This window comes from Sciurus carolinensis, chromosome 11 (genome assembly GCF_902686445.1).
Source record: "Sciurus carolinensis chromosome 11, mSciCar1.2, whole genome shotgun sequence".
Lineage (NCBI taxonomy): Eukaryota > Metazoa > Chordata > Mammalia > Rodentia > Sciuridae > Sciurus > Sciurus carolinensis.
Window position 1 is genome coordinate 46,472,923 of NC_062223.1, and position 17,127 is coordinate 46,490,049.

At 32.9% G+C, this 17,127-nt stretch overlaps 1 protein-coding gene across 2 annotated transcripts in view; it reads left to right on the forward strand.

Annotated features, from left to right (window-relative positions):
- The window catches only part of Dcdc1 (doublecortin domain containing 1), a 494,469-nt gene that overhangs the window by 244,270 nt on the left and 233,072 nt on the right, over positions 1-17,127 (forward strand). For both annotated transcript variants that reach the window (XM_047516704.1, XM_047516706.1), the window contains exons 8-9: positions 3,179-3,271; positions 11,911-12,081. In XM_047516704.1, coding sequence (XP_047372660.1) covers positions 3,179-3,271; positions 11,911-12,081 — 264 coding nt within the window. The remainder of the gene's footprint in view (positions 1-3,178; positions 3,272-11,910; positions 12,082-17,127) is intronic.

Genomic DNA, 17,127 nt, shown 5'->3' on the forward strand with positions numbered 1-17,127 from the left:
ACTTCAAAATATTTTGAAGAGAGGTAAAAAGAAAAGTCATCAGCTGTTAATGATGCACGTAACCTAAGTTCACTGCTATTCTAACTAACTGTACTTCTGCAACAGGAAGATTTTAGCATGTTCTCCTCTTTAGGGTGTCCATGGGAAAGCTTCCTGAGCCAACAAGTGTTCAAAGAATTCCTCAAGATTAAGATTACTTTCAATTATGTCACAAGGGGCCACATGTTTTATATAGACTTGTACATTATTCAACCTTAATCTTTCTGGATTTTAGAGAGGGACAATGCCTGAAACCTTAGTGTTAATAGTTTTAAATAAAATAGATATAATTCGAAAGGTCACAACCAATACAAGTCATTTCATTGGAATCTGTTGATACACTTTTGTGGAGGTTTTTTCTTGGTTCTTAAACTGTTCAAGGTGAATTTATTCATTTTTATCTTCTGTTTATCTAGCAATACTGTTTCCCTGAAGTATTTTTGTTCAGTTTTCTTTGACAAATCCATTATGTTTCTTATTTCTTCCCTTTCTGCTATAATTATTGACTAGTCTCTTTCTTGTTCTATTCTGGTTCCCATTAATACTGAATGAGTCCAAATTTAACTTAATTATGGATGTCTAATGTTTGTTACATGTTTTTAAAATCTTACCAGCAGACCTGGCAAAAGTGGTGAATTAAACTTTGCCACTTAGCTTGTTAGATTTTGATGTGAACGATGAATATTTGGAAGCATTTTCTCACATTTAAAAGGGCCAAGATAACATTTAGAATAAAGTAGGTTTCTCCTTCTACAACTTGCTAGGGATATGGCTTTTCACAGTTACATACAAACTTTAGCTATCTTTCTGTTTGTTTTTGAATTTTAATTTTTGAACTTTTTGCCCTCTTCAACACATGAAAAATCAACCTCAAGAAACCTCAACAAAAATTTATTTAATATATTTGAGATGAGGACTGCAAATCAAAGGCAACTAGTTTTGTCTTAATAAAAAAACAGGATATTAACATCATAAATGACAGAAGCAAAGAATCCTACTATTGTTATCGTGTTGTGGATTTTGAAGGAAAGATACTATTAGCACTGCATATTATTAATACATCAGGGTGAAAATTCACTCTTTTCATTTGACCTTTCACTCTCAATAATTTTCTTTAAATGATCACATTAAAATATTTCTCTTGGTGTGGTTGTCTATTTCCAGAATAGGCCCCATCTAAATATGTTTATATTTTGTTGATGATTTCTTACTCTTACTGAACTCCTTTGCTGTTGGACACTATGAACATTATGCTTTTCCCTCCATTTCTATAGATTAGTGTAGTGCTTCTTTGGAATTTGGATGTTAGAGTGGAGGTAATTTTTTCCAACTGTGATGCTTTCAAAGGTAACGAATTTTTACCTGTGAAATAGTTATTTGAAAGCAGCTCTAAATGTCGCAACCCTGGGAAACCTCATTAGAATCTGACCTACCTACTGTGATACCAAAGAATTTTGTGCTTTTTTTGTTTTGTTTTGCTTCCCTTTTTAAAAGATCTGCTCTGAAAGTTTTTACACGTGGAAATTAACTTTGATCATGATAAGGTGATGAATATTCTACAATTGCTGCCTTCTTTACCCTTCTCCTCCTGAGATAAAAACTCCCCTGATAATGAACCAGAGACTTAAGGCCAGTATGTTGTGCCAGGGTTCACACATACACTTCCATGTGTGGAATTGAACACTATATTTAAGTTTTTGTTTCTTGTATCACTTCATCAAAGGAACAAATATTCTCAGGAGAAAATGATCCTAAGACCAGTCTTATATGGTGATTTAAAAACAAAAACAAAAACCAAATGAACCTGTAATGGTTCTTAATCTGAAGCAGGGATTGGCCAACCCCTGCCTGTAGGCCAAATTCAACCTGTCACCTATTTTTTGTGTTTGTTTGTTTGTTGTTTAAATTTTACTGAAGCCTAGCCATGCTCATTCATTTATGCATTGTCTATTTCATGCTACATTGGCAGAGTTGAGTAAGTAAACAGAGACTGGATGCCACCTCCCATTCCCCAAAGCCTAAAATATTGACTGACTGCCCCTTTATAGAAATACGTGTCAATTCCTTACCTGAAATAATCATCAGGTCACCTAAAGATTTCTGGACTCCACCCTTCTACCAAATCAGAATGTCTAAAGGACTGAACTGTATCATATATCACTAATAGGATGTTCACAGCTTTGACACTATTTTTCTAACTTCTATGCACAGCTAGATTAAGGAAGACATGTTCAACCTGCATCTCCCGCTTTATCCAAAATAAAGGAGGCACAGGTCTTCAGGCAGGGTATGGATTAAAGATACATGTTAATTCAAACATGATTTTCCAGAAATACAACAGAAAAATCTTACTTATAACAGCAACATCAACAAAACAAAACTTAAAAACATGGTTATTATTCATTTTTACCTCAATTCTCATTAAGGACATATGGTATGGCAAGTCATTGTTTAAGAGTTATTAATATTGCTGTTCAGGGGTTCCCTATCAGTTCTTGTTCTCTTTCTTTCTGTTAATGTCAGTATATTGAGTAAATATTACTGAGTTTAGCTTTTATTGTTTGTTGAAAAATGACATTTTGTTTCCATAGATTATTTTTAAAGTAATAGAGCCATACTAGACGACCTTTATCTGACTTTGTAAATGGAGTAGGTTGGAGGTAATGGGTATGTAGATACATGATACTTTGTTATGAAATAGTATCACTTGACACATTCTAGAGTGACACTTTTATGTCTTTGGCTTCTTATCCTGATGTAAAAGCAGGCAATTTCCCCCCTACTTGCACTGAAAGGTTTTAATAGAGAATATCAGCCTAAATTTTTTAAAACATTGTGAGTTCATTTTAAAAATGCTTTAAAAAACTCTCAGTGTTGAATGTCTGCAGTTAGGGACTTGCCCTCCCAAAGTCATGTTTAGTAATCCTAAGAACAATAAAAGAGAAGTAAAAAATTCAGTGTGTTAAATGTTTTAAATATATAAATGAACTTTCTATTCAATCTAAGCAAGTTAATTTTCATATATGGAAAGGCAAAATTAATACAAATTACCTTCAATATTATGCTAAATAAGTTGTTTGAATAAAATTTGCTATTAGGAGTCAATAATATTTTCATGTCATTTATTTATTTCTTTTAGTTGAGTTTGGCCTTCAATGATGAAAAGGAGAAAATGACAGAAAAAGTCATTCTTTCAATGACAGCAAAGGAGCACCATAAAGCACAAGAAGAAGTAAGAGAGTTATTTTGTAACTATATTAAAATAACAATGATTTAATTTTAAAATTAAGTTAAATTTTACTTTGGGTATTATAGTTATTCAACTATTGTTAATTGATAATAACATATGATGTAAAAGATCCTTGACATTATTTTACTGATACAGACAACCTGAAAAATCATTGTGTGCTTGAAAGAATGAATCAAAACAGGATTTTCTGAAAAATGTCTTATGACTATTTTCTCATAAATTTCCTAAATTAGTAAATTATTACATGTAACTTGAACCTGGAAATTGTAAAACATGTCAACACAGGGAAAACATAAATTGTATTTAAATTTTTAATAAATCTAGATCTGTTTTTTATTATGTAACTTCTAAGAATAGAGTTATTGTTCTGAAATTTAGGTATGCTAACAAGGTTATCTTTTACCAAGGGAAAACTGTAGTTTGCAATGTCAAGTGTAAGGAAGCTAATCATAAGATTCTGTAGACAATATTGTAATGAAGAATTATTAAATCAAACCTTCTTCTCTCCAAAGCTCATGCTGTGATGTTGACAGCATATTCCATAAATGAAAGAATAATACAAAATAGGTATTAGACAAAAGGGGGAAATTATCTTTATGTAGTTTTCTAGAATGAAAAAGCATTTAATCTTTCTGAGGAATAAAAATAAATTTGCTAATTTTCATGTATTACTGTCAGTGTATAAACTCTATAAGCAACTTAAGAAATATGATAATGTGAAAGTTACAAAATAAACTATTTATATAATTTTCTTTTGACACTTCGGCACAGAAGTCTATCCAAGCTTTAGGATTTTAATATTTTGTCATCATTGTGATTTCATCTTCTTCATTAACCATATATTTCATAAGAGATGAATAAATATACTGCATCAAATTTTTCTGTGTGATTTCAACTCTTACACAAAACTATAATAATATTTGGGACATGTATGTCTGGTATTAAATATGATAGTGTAAATATTGATTAGCATTGTCAGTAGCGACTATTTCATAAGAAAAATTAAACTTGAATCATTTCTAAAATGCAATAAATAATAGTTATATAGATTTCAGTTATAGTTCTGTCTCATTCTACTGAATAGTAACAAGTTATAAGACTAAGTTACTATTACAAACTTAAAAAAAATCATTTTCTATGTGTTTGTAAAAGGTATTATCAGAACTGGAAAGTTTTATTACATTTCACAATAAATTTAAAATAAATATGGCATGTATCTTATAAATTTTGAGAAATGCAAATGTCTCTCTAGATTTATCAGTATAATTAAAATTATCTTTAACAAAACCAGTTAGTATTAGAGATTAAATAGGAAATTATCTAAAAGAATAACAGTTTAAATGTTTTTCCTCCTTTAAATCATTATAATTATTTTGCCCTTTGATATTTTATGCAAAATTATAAATTTCATTGAAATTGAAAAGTTTATTGGATCAGAAAAATGATCATTATGCTAAATATATAATTTTTAATTCTACCTTGTTAGCAACATTAGAAATACAAATTGTCCCCAAAATACAATAATGTCTATACTTCTTTGGTATTTCTTCTTTATATCATCATCTGTATGTTTAACACCTCAGTGTTCTTTCTATACAGTACTTTAAATGGTCATCTACTTACTTTATCAGATATGGCTCAAAATTTCTTTTGTGTTCTTCAAAAATCAAAGATCTGACAAAAGGGTGTGTGTATGCATGTGTGTATGCATGTGTGTGTTTGTGTGTGTGTGTAATAATCTCTAAATAAATTTGACAATCTATGAAAATAGTTTCTTTTTTTAAAACAGCAGAATCCCCAAAGAGGCTATAAGAATAATTTCTAAGAGATTACTTGGAAAGCATATATATTAGTTTGGATATATAAGTTCTTGTGTTTTAATTTAGAAAAAGACTGTGACATCAAGTTTTAGGTCTAATTCACATACAGAGATGTCAAATCCTGATGGAAAAGAAAAATAAGAAATTTGAGGAAAAATTATGTTTTACATAAATATAACATTCTGCACATATCTCAAACCAAATTAAACATCATACACATAAAATTTATATCCTTTTCTGCTGACTATAATTTTATCTTAAAATTTTGTTTTATTTCATGAAATTTTCCACATGAAAACTGGGAGTAATAATGTACACCTCATACAGCCACTATAAGATGATGATACATGTTAAAGTAAGCTTCTTGGAAATTTGTATGTGATTTATTATTGCCATTTAAAAAGTGTGCTATTTTAAAATTTCTGAAAAGAAGAAGCCAAGGTATAGGTATGGATTTTATTGGAAGAAATGCCAGTCCTTAATAAGGTTAAGAGATCTGTCAGACAAAAATGTAGACCTAACCCCAAGTAAGGGAGAGAGGAAAGAAAGATTGGGTGGAAGCATCCTAGACCACTGTGCAGTCAAGAAAGGTTTGGCAAAGCTGTTAGTATATCCTTGAGTCAAAGTTGGCCATCAGAGGAATTCTGTGACTCTCAAGGATGCATCTGACCTAGTATTCCCATCGGTACAAACATGGTGATGGATTTCAGGAGCAGAGTAGTTGGGACCCTTGGTCAATTGTACACCTGTAGTTAGAGGTATAAGGCACGGTCACTCGTCAAAAGGTACAGTTGACTTTTTTCTTGTTGCCATCAACATATGCCTATTTCCAGGTACGTTATGAAGACACTTAAAATGTCTCTATTTTTAATTGTCCCTTCCTTCCCCTATGAGGGGAATGAGAATGGGGATGTTAAACTGTTGAATAGGCCTAAAGGCAGCACATAAAGGACCTCTGGTTGGAAATAGGTCAAATCTGTCTGGGAAAGGTTCAAGGAAACTATTTAAAAAATTGGCAGTAAAGTGCTGGGAATAAGTGGTGCCACACACTTCAGGTTCCCTGGTAGTTACACTGCACCTCAACTTCCAAATGAAGAGATGCCTAACCTTGCTTACAGCCTCCCATGTCTTTTTCAGTCTTTGTTTATCAATTCTGGGTTATGTTTACTTTTCAACCTAAATCAAAACAAAACAAACAACACCCCCCCCAAACTGTATCCTTGGGCCTGAAACAAAGAAGAGATTTAGGAAGCTTTAAAATACTATTTTAATCTCTCTGCCCACCCCCTTGACTCATCTTAAATATGTTGTTAATTAAAAAGTTTCTTGGTCTGAAGTTGAAGTGCTGATCTGACTTTGAGATCATCCTGTATGTTATATGCCACAATGATGTTCCTAGCATAGAGGCTGCCGCCCTTTGTGATGATTTCAAGTGACAGTTCTGTGCAAAGTGCTCTAGAATTCTCTTTAATAATATGGGTGGATTCAAAACCACAGAGAATTCAGACTGACAGCTGAACCCATCACTGGAAAAGCCAGAAGATCCTCAAAGCCTCATTAATAATAGCTAATATATGATATTCACAATGTATGGCTCAGAAATGCACAACCTCATTAAGTATACACTTCAGAATGATTATAAGCTGAACAGTATTTTGTGCTGACTATAAATCATCTTGAGAATTTAATTGAATTCAAGAGTTGCATGCATGTGTCATATAAATATGGTCAAACTTCCCTATGTGTTAGGTAAAACCTATGTGTATGTCTATAAACATGTGCACATTTGCATTCTGTCAGAAGTTTGGCTTCTTTCCTCACCAGAATATTCATTTTTTTTTTTTTTGCTACCTTCTGCTCATTTGTCACTCTCCCAAATTCTGTACAAGTGTCACTTCCGTGCTGCATTTCCATGGAGAATGAGTAGGCTTTCTGTTGCACAATGAGATGGTGCATTTTTTCAGCATATGCATACGTAAGCCTTCTTTTGTGAATGGGACTGATAGGGTCAGATAATGTTTAAAGGGAAAGGCTTTATGTCTCTCAGGCTTCTATGTTTCCACATGGATGCTCCCACACACACATAGATTGAATTATGAACAGACCCATTAATGCTGGGATCACAAAAGGTCAAGTTTTGTCTTCTTTTACCTCTATTCACGTTCCCTTTGTGAGAAAAAAAAAAAGGATTTGCAGGAAAAAAAAAAAGATTTATGGTAAAGAATTTTAAAGAACATTTTTCTCTTTTAGCAACATCTGTGATTTGAAAAAAAATCATATTATGTAAAATAAATCAGAAGTATTGTCATTACCTACCTGATTTTAGTATATAAGTTGTTTCATGAGTAGGATTGTCTTTAAGGGTGACATGTTATCATAATAACTGAGAACAAAACATAGCACTTTGAGGATAAAAGACCTTATGAATATGTAAAGTAACAAAATTTGAGTAAAATTGAATGGAAACATTATCAAAATGTCATTGGCAGTGTTCTTGACACATTTTCTCCCACGTTTAAGTTATCTTTGGTAGGACATTCAATTTGGTAATTTTGAATTTAAAGAAACAAGTGATAACTGATTTAACTATGGTTCATGTAATCCTGGGACCAAGGAAAAGAGCAAAAATGATAGAAAAATGTTTTTGAAGCAAGACAGAATTTATCCATATGAAATTTTAAATCTTTAACCAGTAGTCCTTTAGAGTGCAAATGACATCATGACATCATCAATTGTATGGTTGGTTGATTTCTGATGTCACATGAAATCCGCTATCAGTTAAAGGGTATGGATTGTGACAGTAAAACCAGTCATGTATAAAAATGCTCTGAAATCAAAGTCTGAAATTCCTCCTTTCTGTGTATGTGGTTTAATATAGTACAAAGGTAAAGTACATAAAATCAGAGAGCAGTGTTATTGACTATCAGAATACATTGCAGGATACTTGGTAGATTTTAAAGGCTGCATAAAATTATATCTTCCTGTATTGCATGATGCTGAGGATAAATTCAAAGAGAACCAAGGCTTTCCAGAAATGGAATCCTCCCATTTAAGGCTTTTGCTTCTTGAATTTTAATATCATTGAATAATCATAACAGCAACCTACCTGGCCTGTTGGTGTTTAGCTTTGATATGTTAGCATACTGTTATCTATCATTCAAGGACAGTGTTGTCGTAGGATAGTATGATCAGATGGGAAGATGAGGCTGAAAGCCTCATCTTGACTAATACTTAATCATCTATCATTTTCATTTTTAAATCTTATAACTTTTTTTAAATAGAGTTAACAGCACTATGAAAAGCATAAATTCATTCCTTCTTTTAATCAAAGAAAATCATGAAAGAAATCTGCCACTGGATTTTATAGCCTATGAATAATATTGTCTTTTTGTTTTCCCACAGCTTTATCTAATTTAATAGATCTGCCATTTGGATCTGCTGCTTCTATTTCATTTTAAATATAAGTGCATACTAATTGTACCAGAATAATGGGTTTCACTGTCACAATATCATACATGCATATAATGTATGAATAATATTGCCTTTCTTTTAACATTTTTCTTTCTCTCTTCCCTGCTCATTTTCCTCATCTCCATTTCCTTTTAATTTCTCTCCTTGTCTTCTTTCTTTTTTTATTTATTCTTTCTTTTCATGTTATTTTTCTTCCTATGTCTCTTATGACACCCCTCCCCATACACATACCATATGCTTTCTACTTACATGCCCATGATTTCCAAAGTTTTGTTCCAAGTTAACTGGTTGAGCATGAAGGAAGGACTTCTTTATGAATGGCTAATAGAAATTGCTGTATACATTCAACTTAACCTTCAGGGATGCCTATTAGTATCCTATTAGATGAGTTATATAGAGTTGCAAAGTCTTAGCAGAAAGCAGAGTATCAATCAGTTTTTGCTAGATTATGCTGCATTGGTCCACAAGTGCCAAATCTCAGTTACTTAAAACAAAATATTATTTCTTGACCACCTTATGTGTTGGCTATAGGTTGTCTGTCTCTCTCTCCAGTATGTCTTTTTAAGTCTGGGACAGTGGTTGAAGGAACAGCTTCTACGGGACACCACTGTTTTCATGGCAGGTGGAAAGAGCAATGGCAGAACTGATGACTCTTAAAGCTTCTGTTGAGAAGTGGTATATGTTAATTTTGCTCACATTTCATTGGCCAAAGCAAGTCACATCCAGACTATGCGGTCAGTTATATGTCTGTTAACTTTTCTGGATCTGATTTTCCTTTTCTGTTAAATAAGAGTGTTGATCATAATCGATAAAAATTTTTTTGTCTAATTTATTATGACACTTGAGGAATAGAAGGAATGTGTATATGTGTGTGTGGTGGAGATGGGAACAGTGAACAGTGAGAAGAGACATCTTGTTAGAGAGGAAGGGTCTAGTGGGAATATGAGCCATAAAACCAGATGGGGATCAGATTATAAAAGGTCTTGAATCTTGAATATCAAGCTGAAAAATCTGGGAGAGTCACTAGAGGGTTCCATTTGCTGTTCAAGGTAGATTAATTCTGTGAAGGCAGAGTGGATTACAGGGGAGAATCTAGGGACTGGGAATCTAGTCAGTAGGTATTTTGGTAATCCAAATTGGGAGAGGGATGAGGAAATGGTGGCTTGACCAAAGTATTACTTATAAGAAAGGAAAAGAAGCATAGAAATTTTGTATTTAGATGAGGAGTGTGTAAACTATATCCCTGGGACCAAATTCAGTCCATTGTTTATTTTTATAAATAAAGTTTTATTTGACCACATTCATGCTCATTCATTTGCATATTTTCTGTGACTGTTTTCCTACAGCAACTGTAGGGTTAAATACTTTAACATAGATAGTATGGCCCATAAGGCCAAAAATATTTACAATCTAGCCTTTTATTGAAAACATTGAAAGGATTGTTTAAAGGAGGATAGAAGATTGATCCCACAAGAACAAACAAAAGGCAAATGGGAGACCAAAGAAAATAGGGAATATTTTGAAGTAGGTTGCTTACATACACCTGATCCTTATAAAGTTCTTGGTAAAATACAAATATAATTGAAGTTTTATAAGTATAAAACTTCACTATATTTAACTTTTAACAAATATATGTACACACACAAACACACACACACACACACACACATCATAAGGCAAAGCGAAAAATAAATATTTAAGCCACATAGTTAAGAGTATAAGCTTGTTTTCAGCAAATTCTCTGAACCCCTCTGTAGAAGGGATAGAAATCAGACTTCATATCAGAGTTGGGGTATAAACTGGGGCAAATACCATGCATATATATATTTTTTCCAAATGCCATATTTTCAGCTGAGAGAGAAAGAAAGAAGATGAGGTGTCAGGACATGAAAGAATCTTAAGAGTTTTCAATTTTATTTGTGGATGTTGAAGTGAGTTACAAAATCTACATGGCAGATGGTTGAAAATTTCTATCTGCCTCTTATGAAATAAAGGTAAGGATAGGAAAGATGGACCAAGAAAAATATAATTAAAATTTGATATGCAGAAAACACAAATTTTAAAAACAAAACACTCTCATAATGTACCAATGCACTGGGCACCTATCTGCTTTAGGCTAGACATTGTGCTGCCTATTCTTTAATCACATTAATTCTCAGTATGTTGGACCAATATTATTCTTCATTTATGCATAAGGATTTTATTACTTGTTCAAAGTCTCCCAGTCAGTAAGTGGGAGAGCCACTTACTAGCATTTTAATGCGAGAGTTCAAAGTTGGTCACTGTAAAGCATCACTGATAAAACGGATTTCTGTTCTTCATGTTTTGATTATCACCAGGTATTGACCAGTGTTTATGTAAGAATACAGTTGATTACCCATTATTCTGTCATTTAGTATTTTTTTTATTAATGATTTTGGGAAATTAAATGATTTTATGCCATACAACTGAGTAATTAAGATGAATTTTCTTTAACAATAAAGCCTGTGAAGCAATAAAAAAGAATCCAGTCTATTACATAGAATACATGTTCATATAAAACAGTGAAGAGTCAAAGAAGGGCAATGATTTTTAATTTGTAAACTGTAAGACATTAGTTTGCTGAGTCCTCAGCATGTTTTATTAATAATCCATAAGTCAATTTCATATCCCATCCTAAATACACTGATTAGAAGTGTATTTTAAAAAATCTCAGGTACATGTTCATAAGTCCATTCTGTTTGTCATTGGTGTATTTTTAAAATGATGTCTAGAACAGAGCATTGTATTTAAAGTATGGGTATTTTGGAAAATTACATTTATGAAATTTGGAAAAACTGTATTCTAGAATATTTGGGAGAGATAACAGTTTTATGTTAAAGGTCAACAAAGTCTTAATGAATTTAACACATGTATTAAAAATTTTAATGTAACATAGTAAAATAAAATATTCTAAGAAGGGATATATAGTAAAACAAAATATGGTAGTAGGTTATGTACATTGGTTGAAAGTTCTAGGAGGGTTTTATTGTATTAAGCAGTTTAAAAGTCCTTGGCAAACTTGTCAGATGTGTATGTTCCTTTCCATACCCAGAGAGATTTTTCATTCAGCAATTGTAAATGGCCACCTATTCCATATTACTGAAGTAAAAAGGTTAGACATTTTTCACAAATAAAATTTGTTGATGAAGGAATGTATATATCTCTCTTCTCTTTACTTGAGTCTATATCTGTACTCAAATTCTTATATTGAAGTCATTTTTCCCCATCAGGCTAGATACTCAAAAATATAATAGGTGTGACATCAACAATTACTTCTTGCTAACAACTCTTGTAATTTAACCCTTTCAGGTAAGCAGGCTGATTGATGAATTGCAGACAGCTATCAAAAGCAACAGAGGTCATCTCTCTAAACTTGGCCCCCAATTACAGGCTGAGCAGGAGCAATTCTCCTCTTATGTCTACCAACACATTAAAAGCCTTCCAGCAAACACTCTGGTCCCAGGAGGCCTGCAGCTCAAGGTGGGTGTTATTCTGTGACTCTCGTTGGATTCAGGCAGAGACAAAAACACTCTTCTGTGTTTGAAGACCCTTGGTAGCATTGCCACTCAGCTAGAATTTCCTTTTATCTTATTGTCCTCTGCCCTAGAGGTAATATTACAATATTATAAGTGGTAATATTACTATTCAGGAAATAGGTTTTAAAAGGAAATACCTACTGAACTTTGAAATGTAGATTTATAAACACGTTTCTAAACCAATAATTTTCATGAAGAAATTTAATCAGCTGAACATTTATATACTTTTCCAAGAAACATATTTTTCAAAGGAGTCACTGTGTATTTCAGTTTCTAAAAATAACATTTGGAGAAATGGCCAGGCTTTAATAGTTGACAGACAGTGGCAACAGGAATTGGAGGTGAAAGGCCAGGTGACTGATTGATGTTCAAACTACATTTCCAAGGAAAAGGATCTGTATTGGATAAGTGTGACACATGTCTGAGTTCACTTGGTAAAATCAATACTTAAGAATATACTGGGAAAAAAGGTGAATTGGTTATTTGTCAGGACAAGATGGCTAAATGTCCTAGATTACTCTGCTCTTGCAGTTTAGAGAAAAACAACAACTCATACTTGGCTGAAATGGTTTAGGTGCTTAAAGTTTAGGGAATTTTAACATGTTTGCATTACAGAATGTCCTTGTTATATTAACTCTGTCAAGTTAATATAGTTCAATAACTTTCCATCTCATATTTTAAAAGCATATAACTATTAAAATTATTGCTCAAAGTATGGCCCTTTTCCATCTAAAGCATAGTATGATTGCAACTCTTCATTTCCTTTGATTATTTTTAGAGGGATGTGATAATGTTCAAAGTAAATTCTATTTTTATCATCCTTCATTTCTACAGATCCTATCATTCAGTTTTATTCCATATATAACATTATAAACTTCATGTTTTTCTGTCTTTAACTTGTTTCTTATAATGATATTCCCATGTGTATAGTTTGAATGAGAATGTCACCATTAAAAATTGACCTTTTGGGAAATACAATTCAATGTTAAACATGATAATTTATTTCTCATAGTCTGTGATAGTCAGGTAAGGATTTAGGAAGTGATGTTTAAGACATAGAGGTCAGGCTGGGCTTGGTGGCACACACTTGTAATCCTGGCGATTTGGGAGATTGAGGCAGGAGGATCACAAGTTCAAAGCCAGCCTCAACAATTTAGCAAGACCCTGTCTCAAAAATAAATAAATAAATAAAGTAAAAAAGACTGAGGATGTTGCTCAATGGTTAAGCACCTGAGGATTCAGTCCCCCACACCAAAAAAAGAAAGAAAGGAAAAGACATCTAAGTCAAGGGTTCCCGTATTTCAGTAGCATTGTTCTTTTCAGGTTTTTGACCTAATTACAAACCTATTCTGCCATTTTTCAAATGATCTGAGAAAAACCAGGTGATAGAGAATACTTGCTTTAATGCCATTCATTCCCACTCATGTGTATCAGCAACTGTCATATTAACTATAATATGACCTGGAAAACTCTTTTTTCTCCCTCAAAAATTCACTGCTTCTTTCTGAAGAATTTCCACCACTTATTCATATTAGCACATTAACCTGATAGCAAATGTTTAAGTTTAAAATTTCAATTGTTACTTTCATATATCCCTTAATAGAATGCTCCAATATTGTTTTTATACTAGCAAATAAATTGGAAATTTACGCATGCAAAAGAGTCATGTTGTATTTGTAAGTACCACTCTGCTATCTAATCCAATAGCCACTAAATTAAAATTAGTTAAAATTTTAAAAAATCCAATGCTTCTAGTGGTTTGCTTGACACTTCTCTGGTTTTAGCACTGAAAATTTTACATCTGGTATGCTGGAATGATTGATTATGCTAGTCTTGTCTCTAGAATTCCCTCTCTTCAGTCCCAGGAATTCTGCTTTATGATCGTTGCCCCATTAGGTAATCAACAACATTGGCCTCTGCCTCCTCTATCCTCATTTACCCCTTTGAAACATCCAGATTCTCTCAGAAAAAAAATTCCTCTTTCAAATCCCAACCTGGACATCGGTCCCACTCTCAGGCCTTAGAGCAGTGTTTTTTGAATCCTGGATGCATATTGGAATCATTTAGAGATCTTTTAAAAACCTACCAATGTCTCCTCTGGTCATGGTGGCACACACCTATAATCCCAGTGACTCCAGTGGCCGAGGGAAGAGGATCACAAGTTTGAGGGCACCCTTGGCAATTTGTGAGACTTTGTTTCAAAATAAAAGAATAAAAATGGCTAGGGATGTAATTTAGTAGTAGTGTCACTGGGTTCAATCCCCACTACCAAAACACAAACAAACAGAAGCACCAATGTCCCCACTCCTAGAGATTTTGAGTTAGTTTTGTGTGCTAAGACAGGCTTCCACTGGCTTGCAAACACTGATTATCAAATTTTCAGAGATTTTATGAGCTGGTTTTTAATTATAGCTACTATTAAAATCTTGTATAAACTTAAAAACAAAGGTGGCAAATACCTTTCACTTCCCAGTCATTTTATTACATTTTACTATTTTCTACTTATTCTTTTGAAGTTATTAATACTTATTGTGTTTGATAAGTAAAAACACTATATAGCAAAGTGATACTGTGTATTTCTTTCCAAGTTTATTTTCAGGGCTGACTTGTAACTCCAAATTGGCCATAGTAAGAGTATCTAAATAACAGAAATTGGCAAATGCTATAAACAAGGCCTTGCTTTAAAATTTTGTTGATTGTCTAGTCTAATTCATGGACCAAAACTGCTTGTTTTTTGAAAATAAACCTTTACTACATAGCCACACCCACTGGTTTGTGCTTTGTCTGTGGTTGCTTTCACAGACAATACAATAGTAGAGTTGAGTGGTTAGGCAGAGACCATCTGATTTGAAAACGCTAAAATATTTACTACTTGATCTTTACAGGAAACTTTTACCATTGGTCTAGATGTAAGTATATTATGGGAAAAAATTCATAATACAATTTATTTGGGAGGGGTGGGTATGGGGAATTGAACTCAGGGGCACTCAACCACTGAGCCACACCCCCAGCCCTATTTTGTAGTTTATTTAGAGTCAGGGTCTCACTGAGTTGCTTAGCACCTCTCTTTTGCTGAGGTTGGCTTTGAACTCACAATCCTCCTGTGTCAGCCTCCTGAGCCTCTGGGATTACAGGCCTGCACCACTGTGCCCAGCTCATAATGCAATTTCTTAATTTAAAAGTGAAAAATTTTTGTATTTGTGACATTGTTAATAGCACAAAAAGTTGAGGTATTCTTCCAGTATATAAAAACTAATATCTGAATAGAAAGGAGGAAAAAAAAAAAAAAAACTGCTCTAGTCATTAATTAACAAAGAAGTCCTGCATACATTCTTCTTGTTTTAGTTTTAACTGTTAACATGGATGAAAATATCAATCAAAATTCAGGTCAGAACTGCACTCATTTCTCAACTTCAACCATAGGTTGGCTAAGGATACAAGACTTGGCAAAAATCAATGAAAGCATTCTACGAAAATCTGTTGGCTATGTGGAATTTACAATAAGAGTATTATATGTTGTGTTATTATTTGCAATTCATGTGTTATATGTTTTTATATAAACATATAACTCCCATTCCTAAGCAGGTTGTTAAGCACTCACTGGAACATCTCCAGGTGTGGTCCAGGCTTCATTTTCTTTTTAAAAGCTTCCATATGATGCGATTGTCAGACAGGGTTGAGAATCATAGCAAGATTTTTACAGCAATGTTAAAAGCAACCAATAGCACCCCACATAGAAATTCTCATTTAAAGTTGCTAATCAGTGAAAACTTTTCTCTATATTTTCACATAGGTAAAGTAGGAAAGATTAGCAATGAAATCCTTTATCCTGAAATTATGAAAAGGGAGAATTTCCTCTTTTGAACAATAGCTACAAAGAGAGCTATTTTGTTTTGTATTTTGAATTTTTCCTTTTCAAGATAAATTTTCATAGGGAAAATTAGAGAAGAAAGGAATAGAAATACTTCTGTGGTTGGAATGGCTAGTCTGAACAGGTATAATGAAGTCAGATATGTCTAACATGCCTAGACCCACAGCTAGTTAAAATTCTCTCTGATTTTTAGGTATGTGTGTAGGCTGAAATACTGCTGATTAAAAATACTTGCTATTTTTAAATATTTGAGACAATAGTATCTGAAGATAAAGTAGGTATGCAATACAACAAAGTAAAGAGCAAATAAAGACGTATTCGTGAGGTATAGGAATACCTGTATCTTTGTATGAACTGTAATTTCTTCATAAATTCTCATAATAGTTCTGATGTTTTTTAGAAAATTTTGTAATAGTCAACAATATTTTTGTTTTCTAAAAATGAACCTTTCTGGATTATGACTAGTTTTTCACTTAAGAAAATTATTGAATAAAAATGAGCCTTAATCACTTGTCTCCACTTATAATTGCTTAACATCACTTCCTAGAGTTGACCACCCTGAATTGTAGTAGTAAGTCCCGACATAGAAAGAGGAACTTGACATTTTCAGAAACCCATTTCAAAGATTTCTGCAAAAAAAACAGTACTGCTTTGGGATCATAGCCCTACGTTTTCCTTCCTGTGCCAGAGATTGGGTAGGCATAGGGTAAAGGAAACTTTGAATTTATCATTCTCCTATTGTTGCTTCCCCTTTTTCCAATCAAATCTAATAATATTAATCTAATAATATTAATTTATTACCTGCATTATAAACATTCTCAAATTAACTCAAATAAAAAGAGGATTTCTTGAACATAAGGGACTCTTATAGAAATGCAAACCAAGAAATAAAGCAACATCTCACATGAAAGTCACCACTTTTCCATATTTCTTTCTCTTGAAGCCCTGTGATCTTTCATCTTTACCTTTCTCTGTGAGGTTTTATTTATTTATTTTTTTTCATTTCTGTTTCTTTCTGCAAGCCAGGTATCCTTTTACCTCTTCAAACATACATAGAGGGAAAATTATGGACTCAGTCCTGATCTTTTTTTTTAAATTTTTTTATTGTAAACAAATGGG